A 24,135-nucleotide genomic window follows, 5' to 3' on the forward strand; every position below is an offset into this window, starting at 1 on the left:
AGAGCTCTGAAAGAAGCAGGGAGACATTGGGCTGTTCCCAATGGGAAAGGTGAGCCAGAACTAACTGAGCTGGACAGACTGAAACAACAGAAGTTTCACCTCAACATGAGGAAAAACTGCTTTGAAAAACTGCATATTGAGGGTGGCAGAGCACTGAGGCTGCCCCGTGAGGCCATGGAGTCTCTCTCTCTCTGGGACCTGCTGTAGGTGACTCTGGCACATTTCTTCATGATCCTGACATCATCCTGGATTTTCTTCTGGCTTCCCCATGTCCAGGTACCTTCCCCACCTACACCAAGGTTTTACAGCTCAGGGTGACCCTCTGCTGTTTTGCAGGATAGAAGCCATAGCTTGGATCCAGCAGATTTCCTCTGAAAGTGCCCTAAAGTGCTTTGTGGTCCCAACCTTAACCCCAAATTCTCCTTCCCTTTACCTGATCCTCATTCAGCCCCAGTCTCCACAGTTTCTGGAGGGCACTGGCCAAAGTAAAATCTGTATAAAATCTGCATCTGCTGTGCTAATCCTCATGTTGGTCCCAAGCAATAATTTAAGCCTTTCCAGACTCTTTGCCTTTACCAGCTGAACACAGACCACATCCTGCACAGGTATCCCAAATTCAGAACTTTATTTATAAAATGACTCATACAGGGACACACAGCCCTGCAAGACTTGAGCCTGACAGGGCAGGGCACAGTGAGGCTGCTGAGGGTGCCTGGAGCTATTGCCAGGGGCTGGTTTGTGGATGCAGAGCCCCTTTCTGTGCTGCTTTAGGACAAGCTCGTGTTCTTACACTGCTGAGTATATGCCAATGAATGCCACCGTGCTATGTACAGACTTGGATAAGAACTCTTCCCCTAAATTAGATGGAGGAGATGGAAATGGCTCAGCAAAACAATGCAACTTCAGAAAGGATTCCCTGGGAGCAGCTCGAGTGAGGACACGCAGTGAATTATTCAAAGGGCTGCCCCCATCTCTCTGTGCTCTCCTTCCAGGTGAACTAAAACCCACAGAGGGATAGTGGGACAATAATCTCTTCCCTTTGGTGCTATATTTAGATCATTCCTGCCAGCCACGGTGGGAGAAAGAGCCCAACAGTTCCCAGCAGACACACAATGATGAACATCCAGAGGAAGATCCTGTCAATGACCATTGCAACGTACTTCCAGTCTTCCTTCACCTGGAACACAGAGGGGAGAGGCCAACTATTAACATTTACTGGAGTTTGAAATTTATTTTAATAAATAAAACTCTTACAGCTGCACTCCAAAGTAGGATATTTTCATATAATTCCAGAGATAGGAGGGAGTGGTCCCAGTCACTCTTAGTGCTCCTATAAAATGGCAAAAGTTTATTCCATCAATCACCTGAGAGATTCCCAGACTGCAGGGGTGTGCATGTGAAGTCACAAATCCCTGTGGATAACCCCTGTGGATAATTAAGGTCATCTGCACACTCACTCTCTCATTTTCCATCAGCAGCACCTGTGGCTGGGTGTGTAAATGAGGCTGTGATTCAAGCTAGGGCTGTAGGGGGTAAGAAATTACTCATTTCCCCATGCTCATAAAAAGATTTGCTTACAGATTAACAAAGCCAAACTCTTTCTGTGAAGGGATTTACAGCTTTGGGTGAATAAGCAGTGAAAATGAACCAGCAAATAAAAACCCTCACCCTCCTTTTCCCCCATTTTTTGCCTTGCTGTGGATGAATTTTCCAGCAATTCCTCTCTGGGGAGGTCCAGCACCATCAGGCAGAAATGGTAAATGACTGCTTCATTAAGAAACCATATATATATATATATGAAAACCTCTTATATTACATTGCTACTATTAATTTCTTTGCCAGGAAGAGGCCTGAGCAGATGGTAAAGCTCTATTGGATATGACTGTACCCATTATGATTTCCTACAATTTCCCACTTGGGGATTAATAGACCTGAGGGCTGAAATTCAGCAAGCTGCTTGTTCTGTGGGGAAAACATCTCAGCAGGAGCCCACTCAAACCTCCCCAGAGGCTGAGAGGGGTGAAAGGAGAAAGGGACAAGCCCAAAATGCATTTTCTAACGGAAGCCAAGCAGGTATCAGTGAAATGCCACTTGCAGCAGAGGGTGTTTCCACAGGTCTGCTGAGCTCCTTGGCTCAGTGAGCAGCTTTGTGAGCTGGGAAATGAGGCACAGGATGGAGACCATATTATATTTTCTCTGAACAAAGCATTTTCAATTTCAAGAACACCTGAACGTTGTCAAAAGCATAAGAATGGGTTCAATGTTTTCATTCAGTGGATAGATTTATTCCTTTTAAAACCAGCATTGAGTTAAGTCAGCCTTTGCTACTGAATAGGCAGAGAAAAACAACCAGGTTCATCCTGCATCTTGTCACCTTCTTGGGAAAAATCATGTTATCTTATGATTGTACAACCCTCTGCACAACCATCTGTAATTAAGGTAAGTAAAAAAATATTGACCCTTGAAACCTAAAAGAATTTTCTCATCCAAGCTTCTATAATTTCCTTGTGTTGTGAACTGTAATTTATTCAGGTTTATAAGATCATGTAGTGACAGGACAAGGGGGGAATGGCTTTAAACTGAAATAGAGTATTTTAGATTAGAAATTAGGAAGAAATCCTTTACTGTGGCACACACCAGCTGTGGCTGCCCCAGCCCTGGAAAGTTCTAGGGCAGGTTGGATGGGGCTCTGCTCGTGGCAGGGGGAATGAAATGAGCCTTCCAACCCAATTCTGTGATTTTACAATTTTGTGATAAGAGCCCAGTGGATAACTCCCTTTTGCTGCATCTATTTTCTGACCTATTCATTGCTTGCTGAGAATTTGAGTCTCTTATGCTTAAAATTCCTCATGAGAAAGGCATCTAAGCAAGCCCTGGATGATTGTTTTTATGGGATTAATGTCTTATGATGTAACCAATGTATAAAGCAAATCTGAAATTTCCCTCCTGATGTTCAGCTGGAAAGCTGGATTGAGTAAATAATGCCTCATCCTAGTAAAATAACTTTCTCTGAATATTTATGCAAGTAAAAATAAATGCTAAACCACACAAAGAAAATAAACTTGATGAGTTTCTCTCTGAGAAAAAAGGAAAGTGGGGAATGAACAACTTGGACAGGAATTTGCTTTCTAATGTAATGGTGTATGCAGAGATACTGAGCCCATCTTGAAAATGATGGCTGGGAGTGCATCAGATGTTTGTAAAATCAATATCCAGCTTCAGACTAAGAGCACAGAGGGTGAAATTGGAAATTATGGGGAGATAATGAAAAAAAAAAAAAAAGAAAAAAGAAAAAAAGAAAAAAGAGGATGAGGGAGAGAAAACGATCTGGATTTTGTTGTTTTGTGTTCTGCCACAGCTGTAGCATTTCCTGGTGGTCCAGCAGCCCACGTGGAGCCTGATCCAGGCATCTCTCACACCCATGCAGCTGCCAACATCTGCCACACAACTCCTGACCTCTATTCTGATCAGTTCTAAGAAGATCACTCAAAATTATTTTTGGGAAGCAATCAGGGGGAGAAGCAGCTGACTGCCCCACTCCCAGAGTGCTGAAAAGTGGGAATGTGCAGCTCCTCCCTGCTGCAGCTCCCTGTGGGTCTGAGCCTCAGATCTGAGTGGAGGACTGGGGAGCCTTGGTGACATCTGATCTCCAGGACCCAACACAGATTAGAGCAGTCCCAGGTGGTTTTATTGCACTTTGTTATAAATAACCAGTGAGATTATCCTGCTTCCTCCCCCTCAGCTTTAGCCCTTCCCATTTTATTTTTAAATGCCTTCATACCAGAGTGTTCCACAGATGCACACAGCCACGGACAGAACGACTTCCCAGACAGTGCTGGTGGTGTCTGGTTATTTTGGCTGATGTGTCACATGGAACTTGTTCTGCCCTTCAGTCTGTAATTAATTTCTAATGGCATTTCCACCCTATGCTGGGACAATCCTGCCGTGTGTTTTCCCCAGTGCCCCATTGTGCCTGAGTTGTTTGCAGATATCTTTCTGTAACAAACAACTGCCTCTTGCATTTCCCATTTTCTCTTCGCTGGAGCACTTAATTAAATGAGCTATTTACTTTTAATTTAGAAGCACTGCCCCTGTGGCAATGGAGCTTTAGAGAAAAAAAAAAAAAATAAAAAAGACAGGAAGTTAAAAGAAGCTCTGTTCTCCTTCTGGGAAGGTGAATGTCTCTGGAAATATTGCCCACAAGACAGCGAGATGTGTCTCAGCAGCTGCACAAGAGGTGCTTGCTGATAGATTTATTGAAGACTTCCATGAGGAAATGCCACAATTTGATTTTAAGATGAAAGCAAATTTCTGAGTACTGATATTTCCCCCAATAAATTCTCAGTTTATTAGATCAGTTCTGCTCCTCACAGCATATTTCAGTTCCAGAAGATCATTTTCCTTCTTCTTTTTCATTTGCACTGGGTGAAAAAAATTGTGCTTTCCTAATTTATGTTACTTGGGTTCAGAGAGAGAAAATAGTGCAGCCCCACAATGGAGTCAGCATTATCCCCTCTGCCTGAAAACTCAAGCTCTGCCTTCTGTGCCAACCACAGCTGCTGTGGAACAGTGGAGAAAGGTCACCCCAAGTCCCCAGGAGAGCCCAGAACCTGCCCACAGCTCATTGCTGGATGTTTTCCTGGCACCTTCCCTCTCAGCCTGGGCTGGCAGGAGGTTGGGTCAGAGACCAAAGGCTCAAAGTTGCTCCTTTTCTTCTGCTTTTGATGGTTAGTGCTGTAAATAGCTTTCTCCTCAGGATGATCACTTAATTTCAAGAGGGAAGAGCAGCAGAAGGTATCAAAAGAAAATCTGTGGCTTCTGAAGACTGCTTCATTAAAAAAAAATTAGGAGGAAGGAACCCAAAATATTAATTGAGTCCATTCTTGTTAACACCAACCAACTCAGCAGGGAGAATCATTTGAAATGGGAAGTATTATTGGTGTAATATTTTTTCATTTGCACCATGGGGAAAAAATTAAGCTAAACTCAACTGACATCCAAGGGTTTGCTTGTGATTATTGCCAGAGGGAGAGAGCAGAGTTTAATTCCTGCACTCCTAATGTGCTTCTGAAGTGCTTTACCCTGGCAAGGAGTTTTGGACTGGCAACTAATGAACATGAGGATTCACAGCCCATCTCTGCCACAGATTTGTTCTGTGACCTTGAGCAGGAAGTTTGTGTTTTGGCTGTAACTCCTCAACATAAGGAATTAACAGTTTCTTCCTCAAAGGGGATGCTGTGAAGCAAAATCCACTGAAAACCAGAGTCCCTTAACTATGATACCAAAGAGTGCAGAAATGGACAGTAGTACTTAAGCTTTTCTTGCTGCTGCTCAGTGCTGTGGAAAATGCAAATAAAAGACACTCTGCATGTTCAGAAAGTCTTGTATAAACACATTATGCTTGCACTGATTCTCAATATTAAGAAATTTAACCTGTAGACAAAGCTAGAAAGCACCTTTTGCATATGGATTTGCACAGAAAAAGTAGGTAAGACTTTTCTTTAATAAGATTACTAACTTCAGTTTATCTTGTGCCTCCCTTCATTATGGCCATCATTACTAGCACACAGTATCCACAGTCCTGCAAGGAAGAGCTACAAAATCTGTGAAAGGATGTGGCATTTGTTATGTGCATCTCCATAAAAAAAATTAAATAAATCCTTTCAGCCTCTACTCCCTTTATTTGTGGCCATATTTACCCCCACAGAATAAGCAGGAAATTTGTTCCCTGCACAGAGCCAACTGCTCCAGTGAAGTCCACTAATGAGGAATCACATCAGGATAATAATCTGAGACAAACAGACCCTGCAGTATCCCCACACTGCTACAGCTTCCCACACCCACAGCCTACTTGGGCAGTTTGCTTTCCTGGGCTCCACAGACAGTGATTAATAAAAGGCAGAGAGTGTGAATTCCCCATTTGTCAGCGGCTTAAATAAGGAATAAATCTCTGCTCCTGTGAGATGGCTGCAGTTTTTTGGGTCTCCCACAAACCCTACTGCTTCTTTGCTGCCTGACAACAACTTTATTCCCACTTTCTGCTGGAGAACCCACTGTTCTAGAGCAGCCCTGAGCATGACCTGGTTGTGGTGCCCCCTTGGCCCTCATTCCAAGAGCCCGAGGACATCTCCAGCTGTGCCTACGGTGGCCAAAACCCACAAGTGAGGCATGGCTGAGCCTGCCTCAACATGCACACCCTCTGCACGGCTCAAGGCTGGCCGTGGCTCCCTTAGCAGCTGTTTTTTGACTTTCTGAAGGAGAGCAGGCCCTGCTGGAATACTCACTGAGAAGTCAGCATCCTCTGCCCGCAGGTGGTCTGCGATGTAGTGAACCCCTTCCACTGCCAGCTTCAGGGCCGGGGACATCAGCACGAGGTGCTGCTCCTTGGCGCCGTGGCTCCTGCTGCCCTGGGCCGCTGTGCCGGCTGCCACAGCCTTTTTGCACTTGCAGCTGCACTGGGGGGGCTTGTCGTGGGGCCGGCAGGCCGGGGAGCCGCTGGGGCGGGCGCTGGCCCGGCAGGAGTCCTCCTGCAGGTAGCAGTGCTGGATGCTGCGGGACCGGCAGCGCATCGCGCCCTCCTCGCCCTTGCCGGGGCTGTGCATCTGCTGCACGCTCAGCGACCTGCCCTTCAGGGCAGAGCAGGGCTGGGGAGAGGAGCAGGACACCTGTGCGGGCTCTGGGTGCAGCCCTGAGCACTGGCCAGAGGGGGACTTGCAGAGGGGCTGGGGCTGGGCTGGCTCCTCCAGGTGGGCGCAGAGGGAGGAGGTGGGCGATGGCTCGTCGCTCTGGGGGCTGGGAGAGGATGAGGTAGTGAAGGTGGGCTCCACGTCCATCTCGGACCAGAGCCTCGGCGCGTTGGCTGTCTTGTGCATGGACTCGATGAGCTTCTTGCAGCTGTCCTTCACTGTGGAGGGACGTTTCATGAACAGGATCCGAGGCACCACGTCCAGGAAAACCCTCCTGACCCAGTCTGGCATGGTGTGGGTGCGGGGGGAGCGGTGGTGCACGTTGAGCACGAAGACAGTGATGATGATAGACAAGGTAACGAAAATCATGGTGAACAGCAGGTACTCCCCAATCAGAGGGATGACCAGGGAGGTGGATGGGATGATCTCCGTGATGAGCAGCAGGAACACAGTGAGGGACAGCAGCACGGAGATGCACAGGGTTATCTTCTCCCCACACTCAGAGGGCAGGTAGAAGACCAGGACGGTCAGGCAGGAGATCAGCAGGCAGGGGATGATCAGGTTGATGGTGTAGAAGAGCGGCAGCCTCCGGATAATGAAGGAGTAAGTGATATCAGGGTAGATCTCTGTGCAGCACTCGTATTTCTTGCTGTTGTAATTGCCCACGGCGTTGATGATGACCCACTCCCCGCTCTCCCAGTAGTCCAGCTGGTCCACGTGGCTGTGCATGCTCACCAGGTCTATCTTGGCTTTGTCATAGGTCCAGGAGCCAAACTTCATCGTGCAGTTTTGCTGGTCAAAGGGGAAGAAGGTGACATCGATGCTGCAGGAGCTTTTATAGATAGCAGGGGGCATCCACTTAATTCTCCCGTCATAGAAGAGGTGAGCCTTGGTCAGGTGGGTCACTGCAAAGTCACCGTCAGCACTGGGGACAGATGGAAGATAAAAAAGGCTCAGGCTTCTCTAGGACATGTCAACTCTGTTAAGGAAATAGGACATTTAGTGCCTGGCTTCCAAATGACCTCAGAGATGCAAGGGGCACATCATGTTCAAACGCTGGATCCATCTACTCTGCCCCGTGGATTTTGAGCTCTTGGCTTACACAAGCCCTGGAATTCATGCCCATGTCACCCTTTCCCTGGCATAAGTCAGTTCCTTGGTGTGGTTGTATGCAGGTTTTCCCCAAAGGTGTCCCAGATGTGCTCTGGAATGGGTTGAGTTTGTTTTAGAGGTGGGAGGAAGTGCTATCACATAGTGTAGCTGTTGGCTCTGCAGAATTATTTGTGACAGCTGCTAAAAATGAAAGTGTTGGGTAATCACCCAGCCTTTTACATGAAAAACAGCAAGAACATCCTATTAATAGGAATAGTGAACATTAATCTTTTGATTTCCCCGTCAGGAAGAGAATTGGCTTTTGTGGGTCTTCTCACAGGAGCTCTCAGCTAGGTAGCAGCTCAGGAGTTTGTACTAGGATTGTATGAATAAATTGTATTTTCCAGACTTTTGGAGGAAGAATCTGAGTTACAAAGAGCAGCACTGCCAGACAAAGAGCAGGCTGTGCAGGGGAAGAGAGCTTCTGCTAAAACCTTGGGATGAATTATTCAGGCTGATATAGATAGAAAGCTCTCTGCTCCTGCCCGGTGCTTCCTGCTGGAGCCAGCCCAGCCTGCAGCCACGTTCCCAAAATCCCTGGGCTCTGCTCTGCTGCTTCATCCCCCAGATGTGCCCTGACAGCAGCCAGGCAGGGACAGGGGCACGCCTCTCCTCCTCCCCACCAGCAGCAGGATCATCAACACACGGGTGATCCAGCAGGGCTCCTCAAGCTGCAGAAGGCACAGAACTTTATACATGCATTTCTTTAGGAGACCATTCATTTACAAGTAAAATAGAAAAAAAAAAAAAAAAAAAAAAAAAAAAGACCTTTTTGATAGTTTCATAGAATCATGGAATGGTTTGGGTTGGAAGGGACCTTAAAGACCATCTGATTTCAACTCCCTACCATGGAAGTTTCTATTTTTCTCCTTTCCACTAGACCAGGTTGCACCAATCCCCATCCAATCTGGCCATGAACAATTCTAGGGATGAAACAGCCACAGCTTCTCTGGCAGCCTGTGCCAGGGCCTCACAACTCACATCACATATTTCCACTTCCCTGTGAAACATCCTAAAAATGAGACTGGTGTAGTGTTGGGAAATAGTGGCAGGATCTGGCACTTGCTGAGCTGCCTTGGCTAACCTGGTTTCTGGGCACAGATGGAAACATCCCCAATCCCCAGGATCACAGCTCAGATGTCCTTGAGACAATTTTCTAGGCTGCTTGAATTAATGGAAAAATAAACTCAGAATTTTTGTGTGGTGGAGAACCAGGTTTTACTAAACTCTTCTTCATTCTTTATGTTCTTTGGGGCAGATTTTGGAACAGCCAAAAGAACACAAAAGGGAATAGTGCCACCTCTAAACTGGATTTTTCTTTAAAGATTGGAAACACTTTAAAAAAGTGGAAACTCCATACAAGACCCTCACAAAGGGATTAAGACAAAATCAGCACTGTGATTTACTCTGAAGCAAACAAACCTGAGACACTGTATAATCCATCCAGCTTCTGTCTTACCTCTTCTTTCTTAAATCTAATTTACACTCCAGGACATGTGATTTGGATGAAAACCACCTTTTTTTTTTCCTCCTGGGTTTTGCCAGGAGCACAGTAAAGCCAGACTGAGACATGAAACATGCACAGCAAGTGACAGTCCAGTGCTTGCTGTTCTTGGTGGCTTTCTTTTCAAATCTCAATAGGAATATGGAATCTGATTCTGCATTTAATGATATCTCTGAGGCATGATTAAATTGCTCATTAATGGAGCAATATTTTTAATTGGATCTTATTAGAGAAAAGGGATTATGAGCACCCACTAGGAGTGTTTCCCTTCTTAGGCAGAGCAATGTGTAAGTGGCTGGATAAGCAACACAGGTGTGCATTTTTCTTTTGAAAATTCTTGGGAAAAAAACACTAAAATGGCATCAAGGAAAGATAATAATCCATGTAACTGTTTCATTCCCAAAAATGCCTTCCCTGCCAATTTTGCAGTTTATGTGTGATCACCACACTCCTCTTCTCCAAGTGTAGATGGAACCATTGTCATGCTGCAGATCTTGTGTAAATTTGGAAATTATCTGCTTTTTAGTGAGGAACATATTTTTAAATTGCTCACATAACAAACCTAGCTTCATCCTGGGTCCTCTTTGGCTCACATGTTTTTACAAATAACACTGGCACTGCCTTCCAGGCTGGACTTTGCCTGCAGTGCCATGGCAGGGGTGAAAGCAGCTGCAGAACATCTCTTTGGATTTAGTCAGTTACTGACTCTGAGGAGCCATAAAACACCCCGGGATGCTCCTGCCTCACCAGCCTACCAGACTATGAAGGAATTCCTGTCTTTGCTCAGTGTGTTTGGACTTCCCATTGCAGCTCAATGCAGAGGGATTTGTTAGCAGAGTAAATCAGCCATGCTGTGTACATAGAATACATCCCAGCCAGCCACATCCTGCAAAGGCAGTGCTCCCATTTGTCTCACCCTTCATGCACACATATATTTTTGCCTCCTTCCCCAAGATTTCCACCCACACTGGACTTCAGGCACATGTTTGGTGAACTGGAAGCTGTGCCTGCTGGCACCCTGCCCATGCAGGGAGCCTGGAGAGATTCTCTCTCCCCTCCTGCGTGGGACTCTGACTCTGCCCCTCTCCCCATCAGACAGGGAGCAAACAAGGTCACCTGGCTGCTGAGTGCCTTCCCAAGTCTTTCCCCAGTCTCCTCCAAGGGATGAAGGTGAGACAACCAACTGCAAACACAGTCTGGAGTTGGGAGATTGGGGAAGCCTGTGCTCTTTTGGACAGCTTTGCTGTGGGAAAACCCACTCCTGCTCCTACAGCACCACGTGAGTATTGCCTCAGACAGGAGACCTGATGTGGTGGGACACAGAGAATCTGCAGACATTCCTTTGGAGCAGCAGCACATTCTCACCTCTCTCAGAGGAGACCACTGAGTTGTGACAGTTGTCATGAAAATCCACTTGGAAGAAGGTGTGAGTGCAAGGCAAACACCACAAGAATGGAGAATTCAGAAAGTCAGGCTCTCCTGGTTACTCTGACCTGACAGCTTTAAAAATATGTCAGTAATAAAGGACTGCAGCTCTTATATTTTTATGTCAAACACAGCAGTGCACACCAAGAAAGAGAGAAGACAATTACTGATTTTGCTCCCAAGGAAAAAGCTGCTGTGTGCTGCAGCCTTTGATTTCTCATTTTGAGAATAAAGGCTGCTCTTCCAAATCTCCTAAATTTATAAGGGTTTAAGGATGGCATTGCTTTATTGACATCTACCAGCCATGCTCCACTAAAAAGCTCTGCTGACAGAGGATTTTTATTTTCTTTTGCCACTTTCTATTTTCCTGCAGTTGAGAGATACACCATCTCACAAAATTAAGTGTTTTCAGAATGCATGTAAATGTGACACACATTTATTTTAATTTCTGATGATGCAATTTAAATCCAAACAGACCTTTAAAAGCCTGAAAATTATCTATACACATATATGGATATAGTAGAATGTCCTCATTTAAAGCATTTTTTCATCAAAGAGCAGTAACAAAGAAAAATTGTAGTATTAGGAGCTTGCACCCTTTTGGTACACAATAAAGAGATGTTTCTGGAATATTCAGATTAAAATTCTCTTCAAAGGGAAACAAGAAAGTATTTTAACTGTTGTTTTGTGCTACCAAATGACAACTTAAATGCATTGCTTGGGAGGCACCTCTGAAACTGCCTCCTGCCCAAAACTCCCTGCCCAGAGCAGGTCAGCTCTGAGAGCACCAGGACCTTACCTGGCTGGGGTTTTAGATATTTCCAGGGTCCTGGCAGCTTGGGTACAAAACTCCTGGGGTGCCCAGGGAGAGATGTGTGTGCACTGATGGGATTTCTTCCAGTCACATCCCAGTTTTTGCTCGGTTTAGGTGTTTAGAAAGAAGCAGTAACCAAAGATGTGATTTCTGCTCAGCAGAACAGGCACCACTCTCAGCAGAGGCTGTGCTACACCTTGGGATGAGCTCAGGTGTCCCAGGAGGCTCTGGCTGTGCTGGATTGGGGCATTTTTGCTCTGATCCTCGCCAGCACAAGGCAAAGCTTTGCTCTGCCCTTGGCAGAGTGGTAGGAGAAGCCCTTGGGTGTGAGCAGAGCAGCAGCCCAGGCAGGAGGAGCATCCCTCCTGCAGATTTCCTTCTATCAGCTCCTGTCTGGCTGGGCAGAGCTTGGCAGCAAACCTCAAAGCTATCCCTTTCCAGAAAAACAACCACTGAACCTTCCAGAAGAATCAGGAGAGCTGAAGGGTGAATTGGTGATTTTTTTTTTTTTGGTCTGTTATAAATACAGCTGGTGCACAATGATGAGGTCTGTGCCAATGCACACAAAGAAAAATGTCAAGTGTGTTTCCAATTTTAAAGGTTACACTGGGGCATCTTTTGGTATTTCTCTTCCAAAGAGCTTTGGGATGAGTCATGAAACCAGTGTTGCTCCATAAATCTAACTGGTTGCAAACATCACAGCACAGTTCACGAGAACAAGCTGCTACAGTACTTTCCAAAAGAACTCTTTGCTGTTCCATGATTTTCAAAAGCTGCCTGACAGATGATCTTACCCAGTCCAGTAATCCCTTTGTGTCCATTTTATCACTGCATTAATTCCTCAAGATATTTCCTACCCCTAATTACAGAAATTTGTATTTGATTTTCCTTCACATCTGATTTTTTTTCTTTTTGTAACTGTGGAGTCTAAGGCAGGGATCACTTTCTGGAACAGTTAACCCCAGAAAATACTGAGAAAAGAGAAACTTCAGAATTCTCAATATTCCCAGTGGCTTCTACCCAGGTTTTACAATCACCAGGCTGGAGAAAACAAATGCTGTGAGAATATCATGATTATCCAGCTGAAAAAGCAGTATTGGGCTCAAGGACATGGGCTTGGACTGCCCTGAGCAGCCTTTGGCAGCTGGAGCACCTGGATTTAAACCTGTGCCTTCAGGGGTTTCCCTCTGGAGCTCCTATGATGAACAAGTGACTCAATACAGTGATGGAGAAGCAAAAAAAAACCAACAAAAAAACCCCCCACCACAAACAAAAAATGCAATCCCCAAGAGCTTATTCCCTCATTAGAGAAAAAAAATACAATTCGTTTTTTAAACTTCAAATAAACAAAGAAAAACTAAAATGTGCTTCAATCCATTCATGAATGGAAAAACAAATCAGTGCAGAGGATTAGATAATTCATTTAGAAATGATTTGGTAGTGCCTGAAGAGGCTTTACAACCTGAGATAAGGAGCAGCCTGGTTTTTTGGCAAAGAGGAGACTTTGTCACTTCACTATGAACTCATATTCCTCTGTTTTACATATGTTATGTCACATCCAGTAGAAACTATTTGCAGAGTCTTGGAACTTATCTCATCAAGCCTGAAAATTCAACAGCATATTAATTTCCCTGTAGGATATTAATTTGGTTTCAGATTCCTTATGAATGTTGACAACTACATTTAGTCTCTAGGCCAAACCAGCTGAATTTACTGATTTAATTTGGGTCTCTAGAGTGGGTAAATGGAATGTTTTTTACAATAATGAGCCAAGATAGGAGAATAACCTCACAACAGAGGGTTAGGTTTCCTTAAAGACGTAAATCTGAAACCAATAGAAATTTTACCATTTCTGTATACAGCCCAAGATGAAAACAGAAGAGGTATTTGTATAATCTTTCCTAAAAGAGTCCATCCCAAACAGAAATACCATATTTCTGCCAGAGCATGTGATAAGCAATAATTAACTCACACTAACCAGCCTGAAGACAGCAAAAGGTCAGTGTGGCCTCTCTTCCCCAAGGTTCCTTTGCACATTCTCTTGCTCTCAGACACCCAGAACCATGTGCAGCTGTGCTAAACCCCCTCTAAACTATACATACATGTGTGTAAAATATGAGATGGACTCCTTGCTAGCATCACCATGGCTCATCACTACCACTTCCAGCTGAGATGCTCCCCAGGAGAAGCCCTGGCTGGGAATGCAGTTGGTGAAGTGCCCTGCAGAAGAGCCTCACCTTGGTTCCCATCACTCTGAGGTTTTGCCTTGCATTTGCCCTGCAACCCCTAAAAAATGTGCAACCTGATGAAGACACTGACTGCAGCTCCAGATGTGTTTGGTAGGAAGTTAGGTGGAAGAGAGAAGAACATCTCAGGGCAGAAAACATTTTGCATAAGAACAAAGGGAAATACAGCAGTGAGGGCATATGGAATTAATGGAAACCCACAAATGCCTGGTGCCCAGCTTACACCCATGTTTAATTCATGGATAAAGAAACCAGTTAAAAATGCATGATAGGCTCATGACAACCACTAGACTAATGCATATTATTAATGCTAAATATGGATCAAGTGAGGGGAGTAGCTTGGATTTGGGAGCTGGGACATGAGATGTCCCTGTCTGCAGGTCCCAGCACAGTCAGATTTGTCACTGCAAGTCAGACAAAAAGTGGGCAGGACTGAGAGACTCCCACTGCCCAGCAGAGGTTGAGAAGGATTGTGGAGTAGCTGCTGTGGGCAGAGCAGAACCCTGGAGTCCTTGTAGAGACTGTGACAGCAGCAGTGAGCTACAACAGGGCAGAGGGGCAGAGCCTGGGAGGGGCAGGAGCCAAAGGCTGCCCAGCTCAAGGTCTGGGTGTCCTCAGCATGAAACCCCAAAATGTCCAGAGACCTAAAGGATACCAAGGTCTCCTGGAGTCTTCCTCATCCCTGGAAGTGTTCAAGGCAAGGTTGTGCAGGGCTTTGAGCATCCTGTTCTGGTGGAAAGTGTCCTTGCCATGGCAGGGAGTGGGATGAGATGTTTAAGATCTTCTTCATCCCAAACCATTCTGTTATTCTGTGATTTCCTTATTTCCAGGCTCCTCCTTGCATGGACCATCCTCACCAACCATGTTGAGCCAAGGGAGAGGAAGCAGAGGTGACACATCATGTTCTTCTGTGCCAGTAGCTCCAGCAAAAGGATGGTTTGATGCACAAAGATCGAGTGGGGATTTGTGCCACATCATTTCCTTTGGCACCACGGCCTACCACAACCACCAGAAGCTCCAAAAATAATAATCTTTGCCATTGTCATTAATTAAACAATGAGAATGACAAAGACTTTTTTTTTTTCTTGGCTGCCCAGTGAGGCACTTGAGATGCAATACTCATGCTCAGAGGGCAGGAAGGTCCAAGTGCCTCTGAATGACTCATTTCCATTGGGCTAATCTGTGAAAGGTGCTCAGTGAGGATGCAGTGATTTCCAAGAGGTTTGTAATCACTAAACCCCACTGAGGATCAGGAACAAGCTAATGGGAAAGATAACAGCCCCTGTAGTCTCCAAAGCTCACAATCCCCTGGGCAGATTCCAGCTCCAGCCATTTATTTTGGTTTTTAAACAGAAGCAAAATCATATCAAGCTAGAACCAGGCAACTGTTTATTAAAACCAAGCCTGGCTGCTGCTGTGAGGGTTTTCTCTGAGCATCAGCCACATGCAAAGATGCTTTTCTTTGATGCCTGCAGCAAGTGTTCTCTCTGGGGGTTTTCTATGCTGGGGTGGGGGACTGGGATATCTGACATCCTGGGAGACTGGAGAGCTGTGCTGGGGGCTCCAGGGAGAAACAGCCTTGGCACTTGTGCAGCATTTCTGAATATCAACAGGCTCCAAAGGAAAGAAAGAAAGAAAGAAAACCACAAGCTGCTCCCTAGGAAGTGTCCATACAAGGGACAGACTCCAAGCATCTCCAATGAGGAACAAATACCAATTTAGAAATCATTCCAGAATGGTATTTAGCTGACCTGAAACCCCTGTTTGTAGACACACAAGCCTGACATGTTTCAGCATATTTTCCTCATTTAAGCCCATCCTCAGTAATTGGCTTTTCCAGTTGATGGTGATGAATTAGGGGAGAGCTCCTGGGTGAAATGAAATTGAAGGGGACTGAAAGCTCAAATCCAGCTTAATTGTGCATCTGACATGTGAAGAGAAAACAATACCTGGCATCCCCCAACAAAACTGGCTGCCCAGAGGAAGGATCATTAGGAGAGCAAAGCCCTTGTGCTGAATGCCACTCATGTCATTTAAGGCATGTTATAGAATCTACATGAACTCCGACCACAGAGACCAAATTGAAGTGGAGCAACTGCAGGAAACATTTTAACCTCATGAGGAGAGAAAATCTGAAGGATGAGTTCACCCTCTGGTCACAGAGTCACACTCACTTGTTGTACAGGACAATGTCTGGCCTCCAGATGAGCTCCGAGGGGATGCGGATGGATGTGACATTTTCGTACTCCTGGGGGTCCCAGCGCAGCTTGTAGTCGTGCCACTCCTGCCAAAAATAGGTGGTTACAAACCTGGGAGAGTTCAGCAGAAAAAAATGCAAAGAAACAAGGAAAAACACACTTTTAGGGGCACCCACCTGCTTCACCCACACATTCGTGGTCATCATTTGGTTTTTCTCATCCTGAAATGCAAGATCAGATATTGGTTACAGGAGCAGATTAAGAGGCTGAAAGAAGACTCTTAATTTCCCTTAATTGTATTTCATTTATGTAATTGCAAATCACCTCTGCAATAAATGTAAGTTCTGTCTTGGAAATAAAAAGCAGATGTTTCTGTCATTTGACATGGGACAGGGCACAGCTGTCTGATACCACTGAACAGCTGAGCCTGCACCTAAGCAATCCTGTGAGCAGATGGACTGGAATTTATTGGGATTTTACTTAGTGCTGATGGATTCAGCCTGGGATGATGACTCCAGGTAGAGGAAAAAGCTCCCCAGCCTGCCTTTGAGCTGAGCCCTGAAGGAAGGGAGTGATGGATATCCAAACCCTTACTCACACGTGTGTGGTGGATTCCAGGGCTCAGCTCCATCTGCAAGGGTGCTGCCCTGTGAAACATTACCCATGGACACAATTCTGGAAACAGGAAGCTCAGCAGCATTTTTCCTTCTACCAAACACATGAACTTGTGGCACTATTGATTGGGATTTCTGAATAAACCCCAGTTGCTCTGCTGACATGGAATTTTTGGGCTGCCTGGTGTATTTCCATTGATGGGTAGATTTTTCCCAACTCTGTGCAGAAACAGTATGGAAAGGTGAGACTGTAGATACATATTTAAATAATGCCTGGCATTTATAATGCTGGCAGCACTGCAGTAGAGTTAATTACTGTTTGCTGCTTGTCTTTTGTGCCCTCTGTAACTCAGATGAATTACATGGGGCAGAGCCCAGTGCTGGTCTGACTGAAGTGTCCCACCAGAGCTCAGGGTTTATTTGTGTGGGGCTTTTTATCTCTTCCCTTGTTTGGCACAAACCCAGCTGAGCTGGCAGGGCTCATTTGACAGCAAACTGCTCATCATTAACCTTGCTCTTGTGGCAGCTCAGGATTGATTGTGAACATTAAAACCCAGGAAGTTTGGGGGAAGCTCTGCCTCCTGATTGCTGCTGTGGAACCAGATGTAAAACCTGAGCAGAGCTCTCTCCTCTGGGTTAGGGACCAGAAGCACATGGAGGAAGGATGAATACAAAAACACTCCACTGAGGAACAAAGGGAGAGAAAATACCCAGCTGCCTCTTTGGTGCCAATGGGAGATGAAGAATGCCATGGCCTGGACCAATCCCCGAGAACCTGCTTCTCTTACCACTTTGCAATTCAAGCCCCTGAGGGTCTCCACCTCCACAGCCCCTTCACTGGGCATCCAGGTGTAGCTGGTGCTGCCTTTTCCTGGAATTCTCCCCCTGGAACCAGCCTTGGTGGAAGCTGCTGCCCATCACCACACCATCCTCCTGACCTGAGTGAAGCCCAGCTCCAGTGCCATGGGATTCTCTGAGAGGGGTTTGCAATGTGCTAATGACCAAGCTGCTCCACAGCTGGCACAGCTGGATGCTCCTCTTGGAGCCAGCCCAGAGGACAGAGGGGACCCCACAGCCATGGGATGCTGCACCACCTGGCCCCTCCTCTCCAGGAGAACACAGCAGGTGGGATCCTGCACAGAGTCCAACTGTGTCTCTTCTGGCTGCTCCTGGAAACATATTTGATCTTTCCCCCCTTATTTCTGGTCTCAGAAAGTCCTCAACCACCCAGGGTGAGGTAAGGACATGCAGGAATGCAGAGTTCCCCATTGATTTCTGTTCCCCTGCTCCCAGCTTTTGTCAGCAGGAGCTGGGCTTTGAATACAGCTCTGATTTCCCTTTCAGACTCCTTGTCGTTGGGAGCTGAGCATTGTGTCTAACAATTGCAGCAGGGTTTGCACCAAAACTGTCACTGTCTGGAAGGGGGAGAGGAGCTGAAGAGCCACAGTGGTGGCAGGAGTGTCACCAGCCACAGGCTGGGCAGGAGGGCTGAGAGCTCTCCTCCAGCCATGCCCACAGGTCCTGGCACAGCTCTGCCTGTGAGCTGCACTTCTAACCACTGACATGGTTTTAAGAAAATTAATTTTTCTTAAGTAAACTGGGAAAGCTCCGTGGAGCAGGTGTATTGATCCCCCTCTTCCACGATTCAGCAGCTGAATAATGGAAAGTCTCTCTCATGCCTCCACAGTCACTAATGTCTCATCTTTAGTCTTATCAATTATTCAGATGAGAGCCATGCAACTTCAACATTAGCAACTGCAAACAGCCCTGGATCCCTCAGGCTGATGTAAGAGCCAGGAGGGGAATGGGAGAGCATTGCTGGGCTGCAAAGCTGGAAGTGATGGCTTCTGCATGAGGAGATGAGACTCTCCAGCAACTGGTGTCTTTGATTCCTCACCTCCTGAACCACCACAGCTGTTCCCTTTTCATCTCAAAAGTCTGATTTCAAAACATAAAACTGTGTGGATAGTCACCTGCTATGACTGTCCTACACCAGTAATGTCTTTAGGTTGCATTATTCTTTCCATCAGAGAAATCACAGAATGGTTTCTATTGGAAGAGGCTTTCAAGCTCATCCAGTTCCAGCCCTCTCCAACACCTTCCACTAGACCAGGCTGATCCAAGCCTCATCCAGCCTGGGCTGGGGCATTATCAGCCCTTTCATTCTGCCACAAGACTACAGTAAAAAGTGACAGGGAGCCCCTCTTCTGAAAAATAAGGGGGTCAGACAAGAAGGCCTTTAAAGGTCCCTTCCAAGCCAAAGTGTCCAATGAAAGCCAGCCCAGTACTGCTCGAGGAGTGTGCAGACACTGTCCTGGGAGGTGCCACGTGCAAATAGGGACAGGAAGGAGGAGGATGCAGGAGCAGGATCTGCACAAGCTCTAAAGCCTGAGTGTGTCTGGCATCTGCAGCCCTGCAGGGACCTCCTTTGTCCAACACTTGACCCCAGCACTCTGTGCCAGAATAATCCCATAAATCCTGTTTCAGCACACATCAGTCTGCATGCACACCACTCTTTTTAGTACAGTTTGCACATATGTGACTTCTATTCAAGCAAACACTCAGAAAGAATTTTCTTCTTAATATCTGCCAGATTAGCTAAAAACCCTCAAAACTTTCATTTGCAGAAACCTCTTCAGGCAATCTCTCTTCCCAAGGTGTGCAAAGCACTGTCCCTATTAACTTGTGTAAATTAGTGTGTTAACGATCATGGCTCAAATTCCAAATTAGCTGTTTGATTTATTCTTTTGCCAGAATTCTCTGGCACTTATGCCAGCAGCTCCACCGCCCTGCTGTGACCACTCCCGCGGGTTTAATAGGGAATTTGGGATTTTGCCTGTAGTAAATGAAGAGTAGAGGATGCACTTTGATGATGAGCTGCTCACATGAGTCACCAGGTCTGCCTGCACCATCACTCCTCTCTGCTGAGGGCAGAGCCTTCCCCACCCAACCCTGGACCAGCCAGCGGAGCCCACATGCTCCAGGAGCCCTCCTGGGTGCCAGCCTGGCTGATCCCGGCCGTGTGGCACTTACCACGTCGATGAGCTGGGCGATGGAGAGCCCGAAGCGCACCAGCACCACGTCCGAGATGTTGGCCACGGGACGCGACCACTTGTTGTAACCTGAGAAGAGTTTCTTCAGCAGCCGCTCCTCGGCGTGGGCTCGGGTCTCCACGTGGCCAAAGGCTGTGGGAGGGAGGGGAACACCTGCAGCTCCAAGGGCTGGCACAGCTGGAGCCTCCTCCGGAGGGAAATGCAGCGAACACACAGGAGGGTGATGCTGCTCAGCTGATGTGTCTCCCCTCTGTCCCTGGCACTGCCAGGTGTTCCTCACTCTATTCACCCATTGTTACAGACCAGGATTGCTCTGAAGGAAGTGAGGGCACCAGTAATACGTCTTAGAAACCACTACATGAGCCATTCTTCCCTGAATCTGGTCTAATTCTTATGGCCACTTTGTGGCAAGCTCCTAGCACTGGAGTCTGCAAGCAGGGAAGAGGGATGCTAGAAGGGCAAGCCAAAAAGGAAAAAGTAGCCTCCTGCAGGGAGATAGGGATTTTACATCAGATTTACAGATAAAAAATTGGCATTATATGTATCAGAAAAAAAGGCAGACTGAAATTCAGCTCTTTAACCTGATTAGTGGATATTTCACAAAAACAACAGGAGAAAGAAGAGGATGGTGGAGAGCACAAGTTGGATAACACGATCCCAGTTTTGCTCAGGCATAACTTTAAAAGTTGGAGGCTGCAAGGAGCAGCCCTGACCCCACACACAGGCTCCAGGAGCTGTCAGAGGTGCCTGGTGGCTTTTAACAATTAAAGCCACGTTTCATCCAGGGGCTGTCGGAGGAGCTGCGCTCCTGTGCCGGTCCCCGACAGAGGGGAGAGGGAGCCGGGGGCTGTCCCCACGTCCCCCGTGGAATATGGCTTCTATTCAGTGTGTAGCTGCCCTGGATTATACAAAGGGAAGCATTAGCTGAGCGCTGGCTGTGCTCTCCCCAGCCGGAGCCGTAGCCCCGAGACACATTAACACGCTTTACCCAGGGAAGAAAAGCCCAGGCAAGAAGCAGGATGCTGAGCCCCTGCTCAGCGTCCCCCCTCCTGTCCCCTTCCCACCGTGGCTTTAACCTTTTCTCCATCAAATCAGACATGGAGCAGGAAATAAAGGCAAAGCGCTGCTCAGCAGAGGCTGGTGCTCAGGGGACCAGAAACGATGGGGCAGAAGGGTGGAGGAGTCAGGGAAATTCCCTGGTGAGAGGGGCTGGTCTCGGCAAGGTGTCTCTGAGAGGGATAAGGGGGGAAAGAGATAAAGAGTGGAGCAGGGGGAGAAGAGCTGTCTCAAACTTACCGGGGAAAACGCTGGCACACAGCAGGAGGAGGAGGTTTCCCTTAGGCACGAGAAATCCCATCGTGGAGCAGAGCTTCAGTGTGCAGAGTCTCCCGTCAGGGCAACTTTTCCACTCTGAGTCTCTGGATCCTCCAGGTTCATTCCCTTAAACTCCTTCCACTCTCTCTCCCTCTGGGAAGGGATAGCAGCTGGTGCTTTGTTGTGGTTTTGTTTTTTTTTTTTTTGCTCTTCTCTCTTCCAGCTCTTCCTCCTCGAAGGATGCTCTTCCTCCTCGAAGGATGCTGTTTGCTGGGACGCTGCTGCTGGGTCACTCACAGGTGATGTGCAGGGGCTGCAGGAGCTCCTGTGCGAGCCTGGGGTGCCCAGCCTCCTCCTGCTGCTCCTCTCCCCTTTCCCACCAGGCTGCTGCTTTATTTGCTGCTGCTGCTGCTGCTTTCAGCCTTCCCCAGCCCTTGGGGCAGCCTTCGCTCGGGTTTTGCTGCTGATGGGCCACGGATGATGCCTGAGAGTGAGCACAGCGTGTTTGTATATTTAATGTAGTCAGACCTGCCCACCTCCTGCTTAGGAGGAGGAGCAGGAGCAGGAGAGAATCCCTGAGCTCCAGCAAACAGGCTGCAGGCAGGAAAACTTTTGCAGGAGAAATAAAGGGGGAGATGCAGAGCCCAGCTGCAGCCAGAGGTGGATGTGGGGCCAGCTGGGATCTTTATAGCACCAGAAGCCCAAACAGTTCTTAATTAACGAAAGCTGTCTCTTTAATCTCGTCCAACTGCTTTTCGAAATCACTCCAGTGTAATTAGACTGAGATATTTCTGGCTTGGGCACGAATCTTTGCTATCAATAATTACTGGGGTGATGAACCTGCCCGTGAGAACAGGGTCTGCTGTGCTTGGTGCTGCACAAACACAGAGTGAAAATACAAATATCAGTGTCTGCCCACAGGAAATATTGCAAACCTGGGGTGAGACCGAGGCAAGGTCACTTGAATTTATCTATATGTTAAATGTACCTTAAATACATCACAAAAAACTCTGCTGAAGTCTTGAAAATTTGTTAGAGGAAAGGATAACTCCTTGTGTTAGCAAGGAATTATCACTCCAGCCCTTCATCTCACATCCCTGATTCCCTGCATGGGAGACATAGAGTAGAGCTCTCCCCTTTTCATTTCAAAACTAGCTTTGATATTAACACAATTACTTCTACATGGATAGCAAATGGATTTAATTTTCAGGCAGGGGTAATGTTGCCAGCTGCAAAATTAATCAGAGTCTGTTCTAATAATATTAGCTACATATTTTATGTATAATAATTTCCCTACTCCCAAAGCATCTCAAATATCTTCCAATATAATAGATTGCTCACTGCAAATGGGGAGGATTAAAGTCACAAGAGAAATTAGGTCTGTAGTGAGATTATAAATAACAGCGTAGTACCAAACTCGACTTGTTTTTCTTATCTCATCTCTTCCTCAACTATTGTGACAAATCCCACTTTATGGATTCCTGTACAGTTGCCTGCTTTGTTTTCAGTCCTGACCCTCACTGAGCACCTGTGAGATGCAATAAAAATCTGTAGTGCTCATTCCAGGGAACCATCCAGCATTAATTTAATAAGCAGCAGATGTGAGATCAAATTAACTGGGATCTGAAACATCCTGAGAGCCAGGTCCTGTGCAGCTCTGAGCACCTCCAGCAACAGGGGAGCAGAGGGGCAGTCACTCCTCTCCAGGGTTAAAACAGCATCACCCTGTCACCTACTGCAGCCACACATTCCCAAAGGAGCTACAAAAGCCTCCTGGCACTTCTTTAAACACCTTTTCTCTGGGGCATCTGAGGTGTGCAGGTCCTTGTACTCCTCATTATGTCCAGCCCTGCTCAGTTCTGACCCAGCAGAATTAAATGAGGGAACCCTGGGTTTCTGCCACCTACATCAGCCACGAGCACCAAGCACAACAGACAAATAGTGGGGAATGGGATTTCTGGGGCCATTTTTCAGTGAGGCTGGTGCTCTGCACAGGTCACACACTGAGCAGCCAGACCCAAGGGATGCAAGATCAACTATTCCCTTTTGAAAACCTTGGCCATAAATAATACAAGTATCCTTGACTACAGTCCCTCCTGTGCAGAACTGATTCAAACCCCATGGACAAACCCCATCCATCTTCACCTTGCCTGCCTTTCCGTGCTGCCGAGCAAACACTGCCTTTAGATTAACCCTATAAATTATTTTGATTAAAAAAGGATTTCCTTCTTTAGGAAATTAATTGTAAATCACTATATCCTATGAGTGAAATGCTTATCCCTCACCTCGCTGGCCATGTGGGGAATGAGCATATTTTACAGTGGTTTCTGTGCCTTGAAGTGACCTTGTTAAATCTCACTGCCAGTTTCTTTCTGCATCATTGGGCCATAACAAAATTTCCATCAGCTCCTGTGTGTATTTGGAAGGTGATGACTTCCACTGGTACATGTGCAAGGGACTCTGACTGGAACAAAAGATGCCATTTAAAGGATGTAATGATTTTTTTATAGTGATACAAAGCTGCAACTGCAGCCTGATTTCCAGGGACCCAGCTCTGAGTCTCCTCGTTTTTATTATCTTCCTTTGTCCAAAAAAGACATGGATAATTTGGGTGATCCAGATGTTCACAAAAGCTGATTGAAACATCCCAGCTATTGAAGATTCTAGACTGAACAAAACAGAAACAAGGCAGTGTGTCCCCAAGGTTTCCAGTGAAATTTCAGACTTGTCCTTGGAAAAAGGGCAAGCCAGTAACAAGCTCAGTTTTGAGCCACTTAGTGGAATTCCATGATTTTGCAAGGATGTGTAAATCTTGACTCTGCCTTCTTGCATTCTGCACTCCTGAAAATCTCTTGTCTACTTTAACCCTTTCTCAGATAATTTTTATTCTATAAAAGGCACTGGCAGGAGCAGATTGAAGGTGCCTGGGAGGGATGCCTGCACATAAACTGTGCCTGAGCCCCCTCTCCTGCCATCACTCATTCAGTATTGAAACACTCACTGCTCAAGGAGGCAGAAGCAGCTGCACTGCCAAGGCTTCCTAGGATTGCACATTTCCTTTGAATTTGCTCTCTCTCCATGATCTTGTCTTGGATGTCACAGCCAGCCCTCCAGGGCAAGCCCTTGGCC

General features: G+C 46.6%; 1 protein-coding gene across 2 annotated transcripts; it reads right to left on the reverse strand.

The window, feature by feature from the left end:
• Positions 1-610: 610 nt before the first annotated feature.
• On the reverse strand, positions 611-21,586 carry CHRNA4 (cholinergic receptor nicotinic alpha 4 subunit). 2 transcript variants are annotated; one of them, XM_056507369.1, is made up of 6 exons: positions 20,989-21,586; positions 19,673-19,824; positions 16,202-16,246; positions 16,002-16,111; positions 6,285-7,611; positions 611-1,177 (listed from the first exon to the last, which is right to left on the reverse strand). In XM_056507369.1, the coding sequence occupies exons 1-6, from the start codon at positions 21,047-21,049 to the stop codon at positions 1,052-1,054; spliced, it is 1,821 nt and encodes a 606-aa protein (XP_056363344.1). In that variant the 5' UTR covers positions 21,050-21,586; the 3' UTR covers positions 611-1,051. The 2 variants fall into 2 exon arrangements, with proteins under 2 accessions (XP_056363344.1, XP_056363343.1); XM_056507368.1 differs by having other exon boundaries at positions 16,002-16,246; positions 20,989-21,580.
• Between the last annotated feature and the right edge of the window lie 2,549 nt (positions 21,587-24,135).

The sequence above is a fragment of the Oenanthe melanoleuca genome, chromosome 20 (assembly GCF_029582105.1).
Source record: "Oenanthe melanoleuca isolate GR-GAL-2019-014 chromosome 20, OMel1.0, whole genome shotgun sequence".
NCBI classification, from domain to species: Eukaryota; Metazoa; Chordata; class Aves; order Passeriformes; family Muscicapidae; genus Oenanthe; species Oenanthe melanoleuca.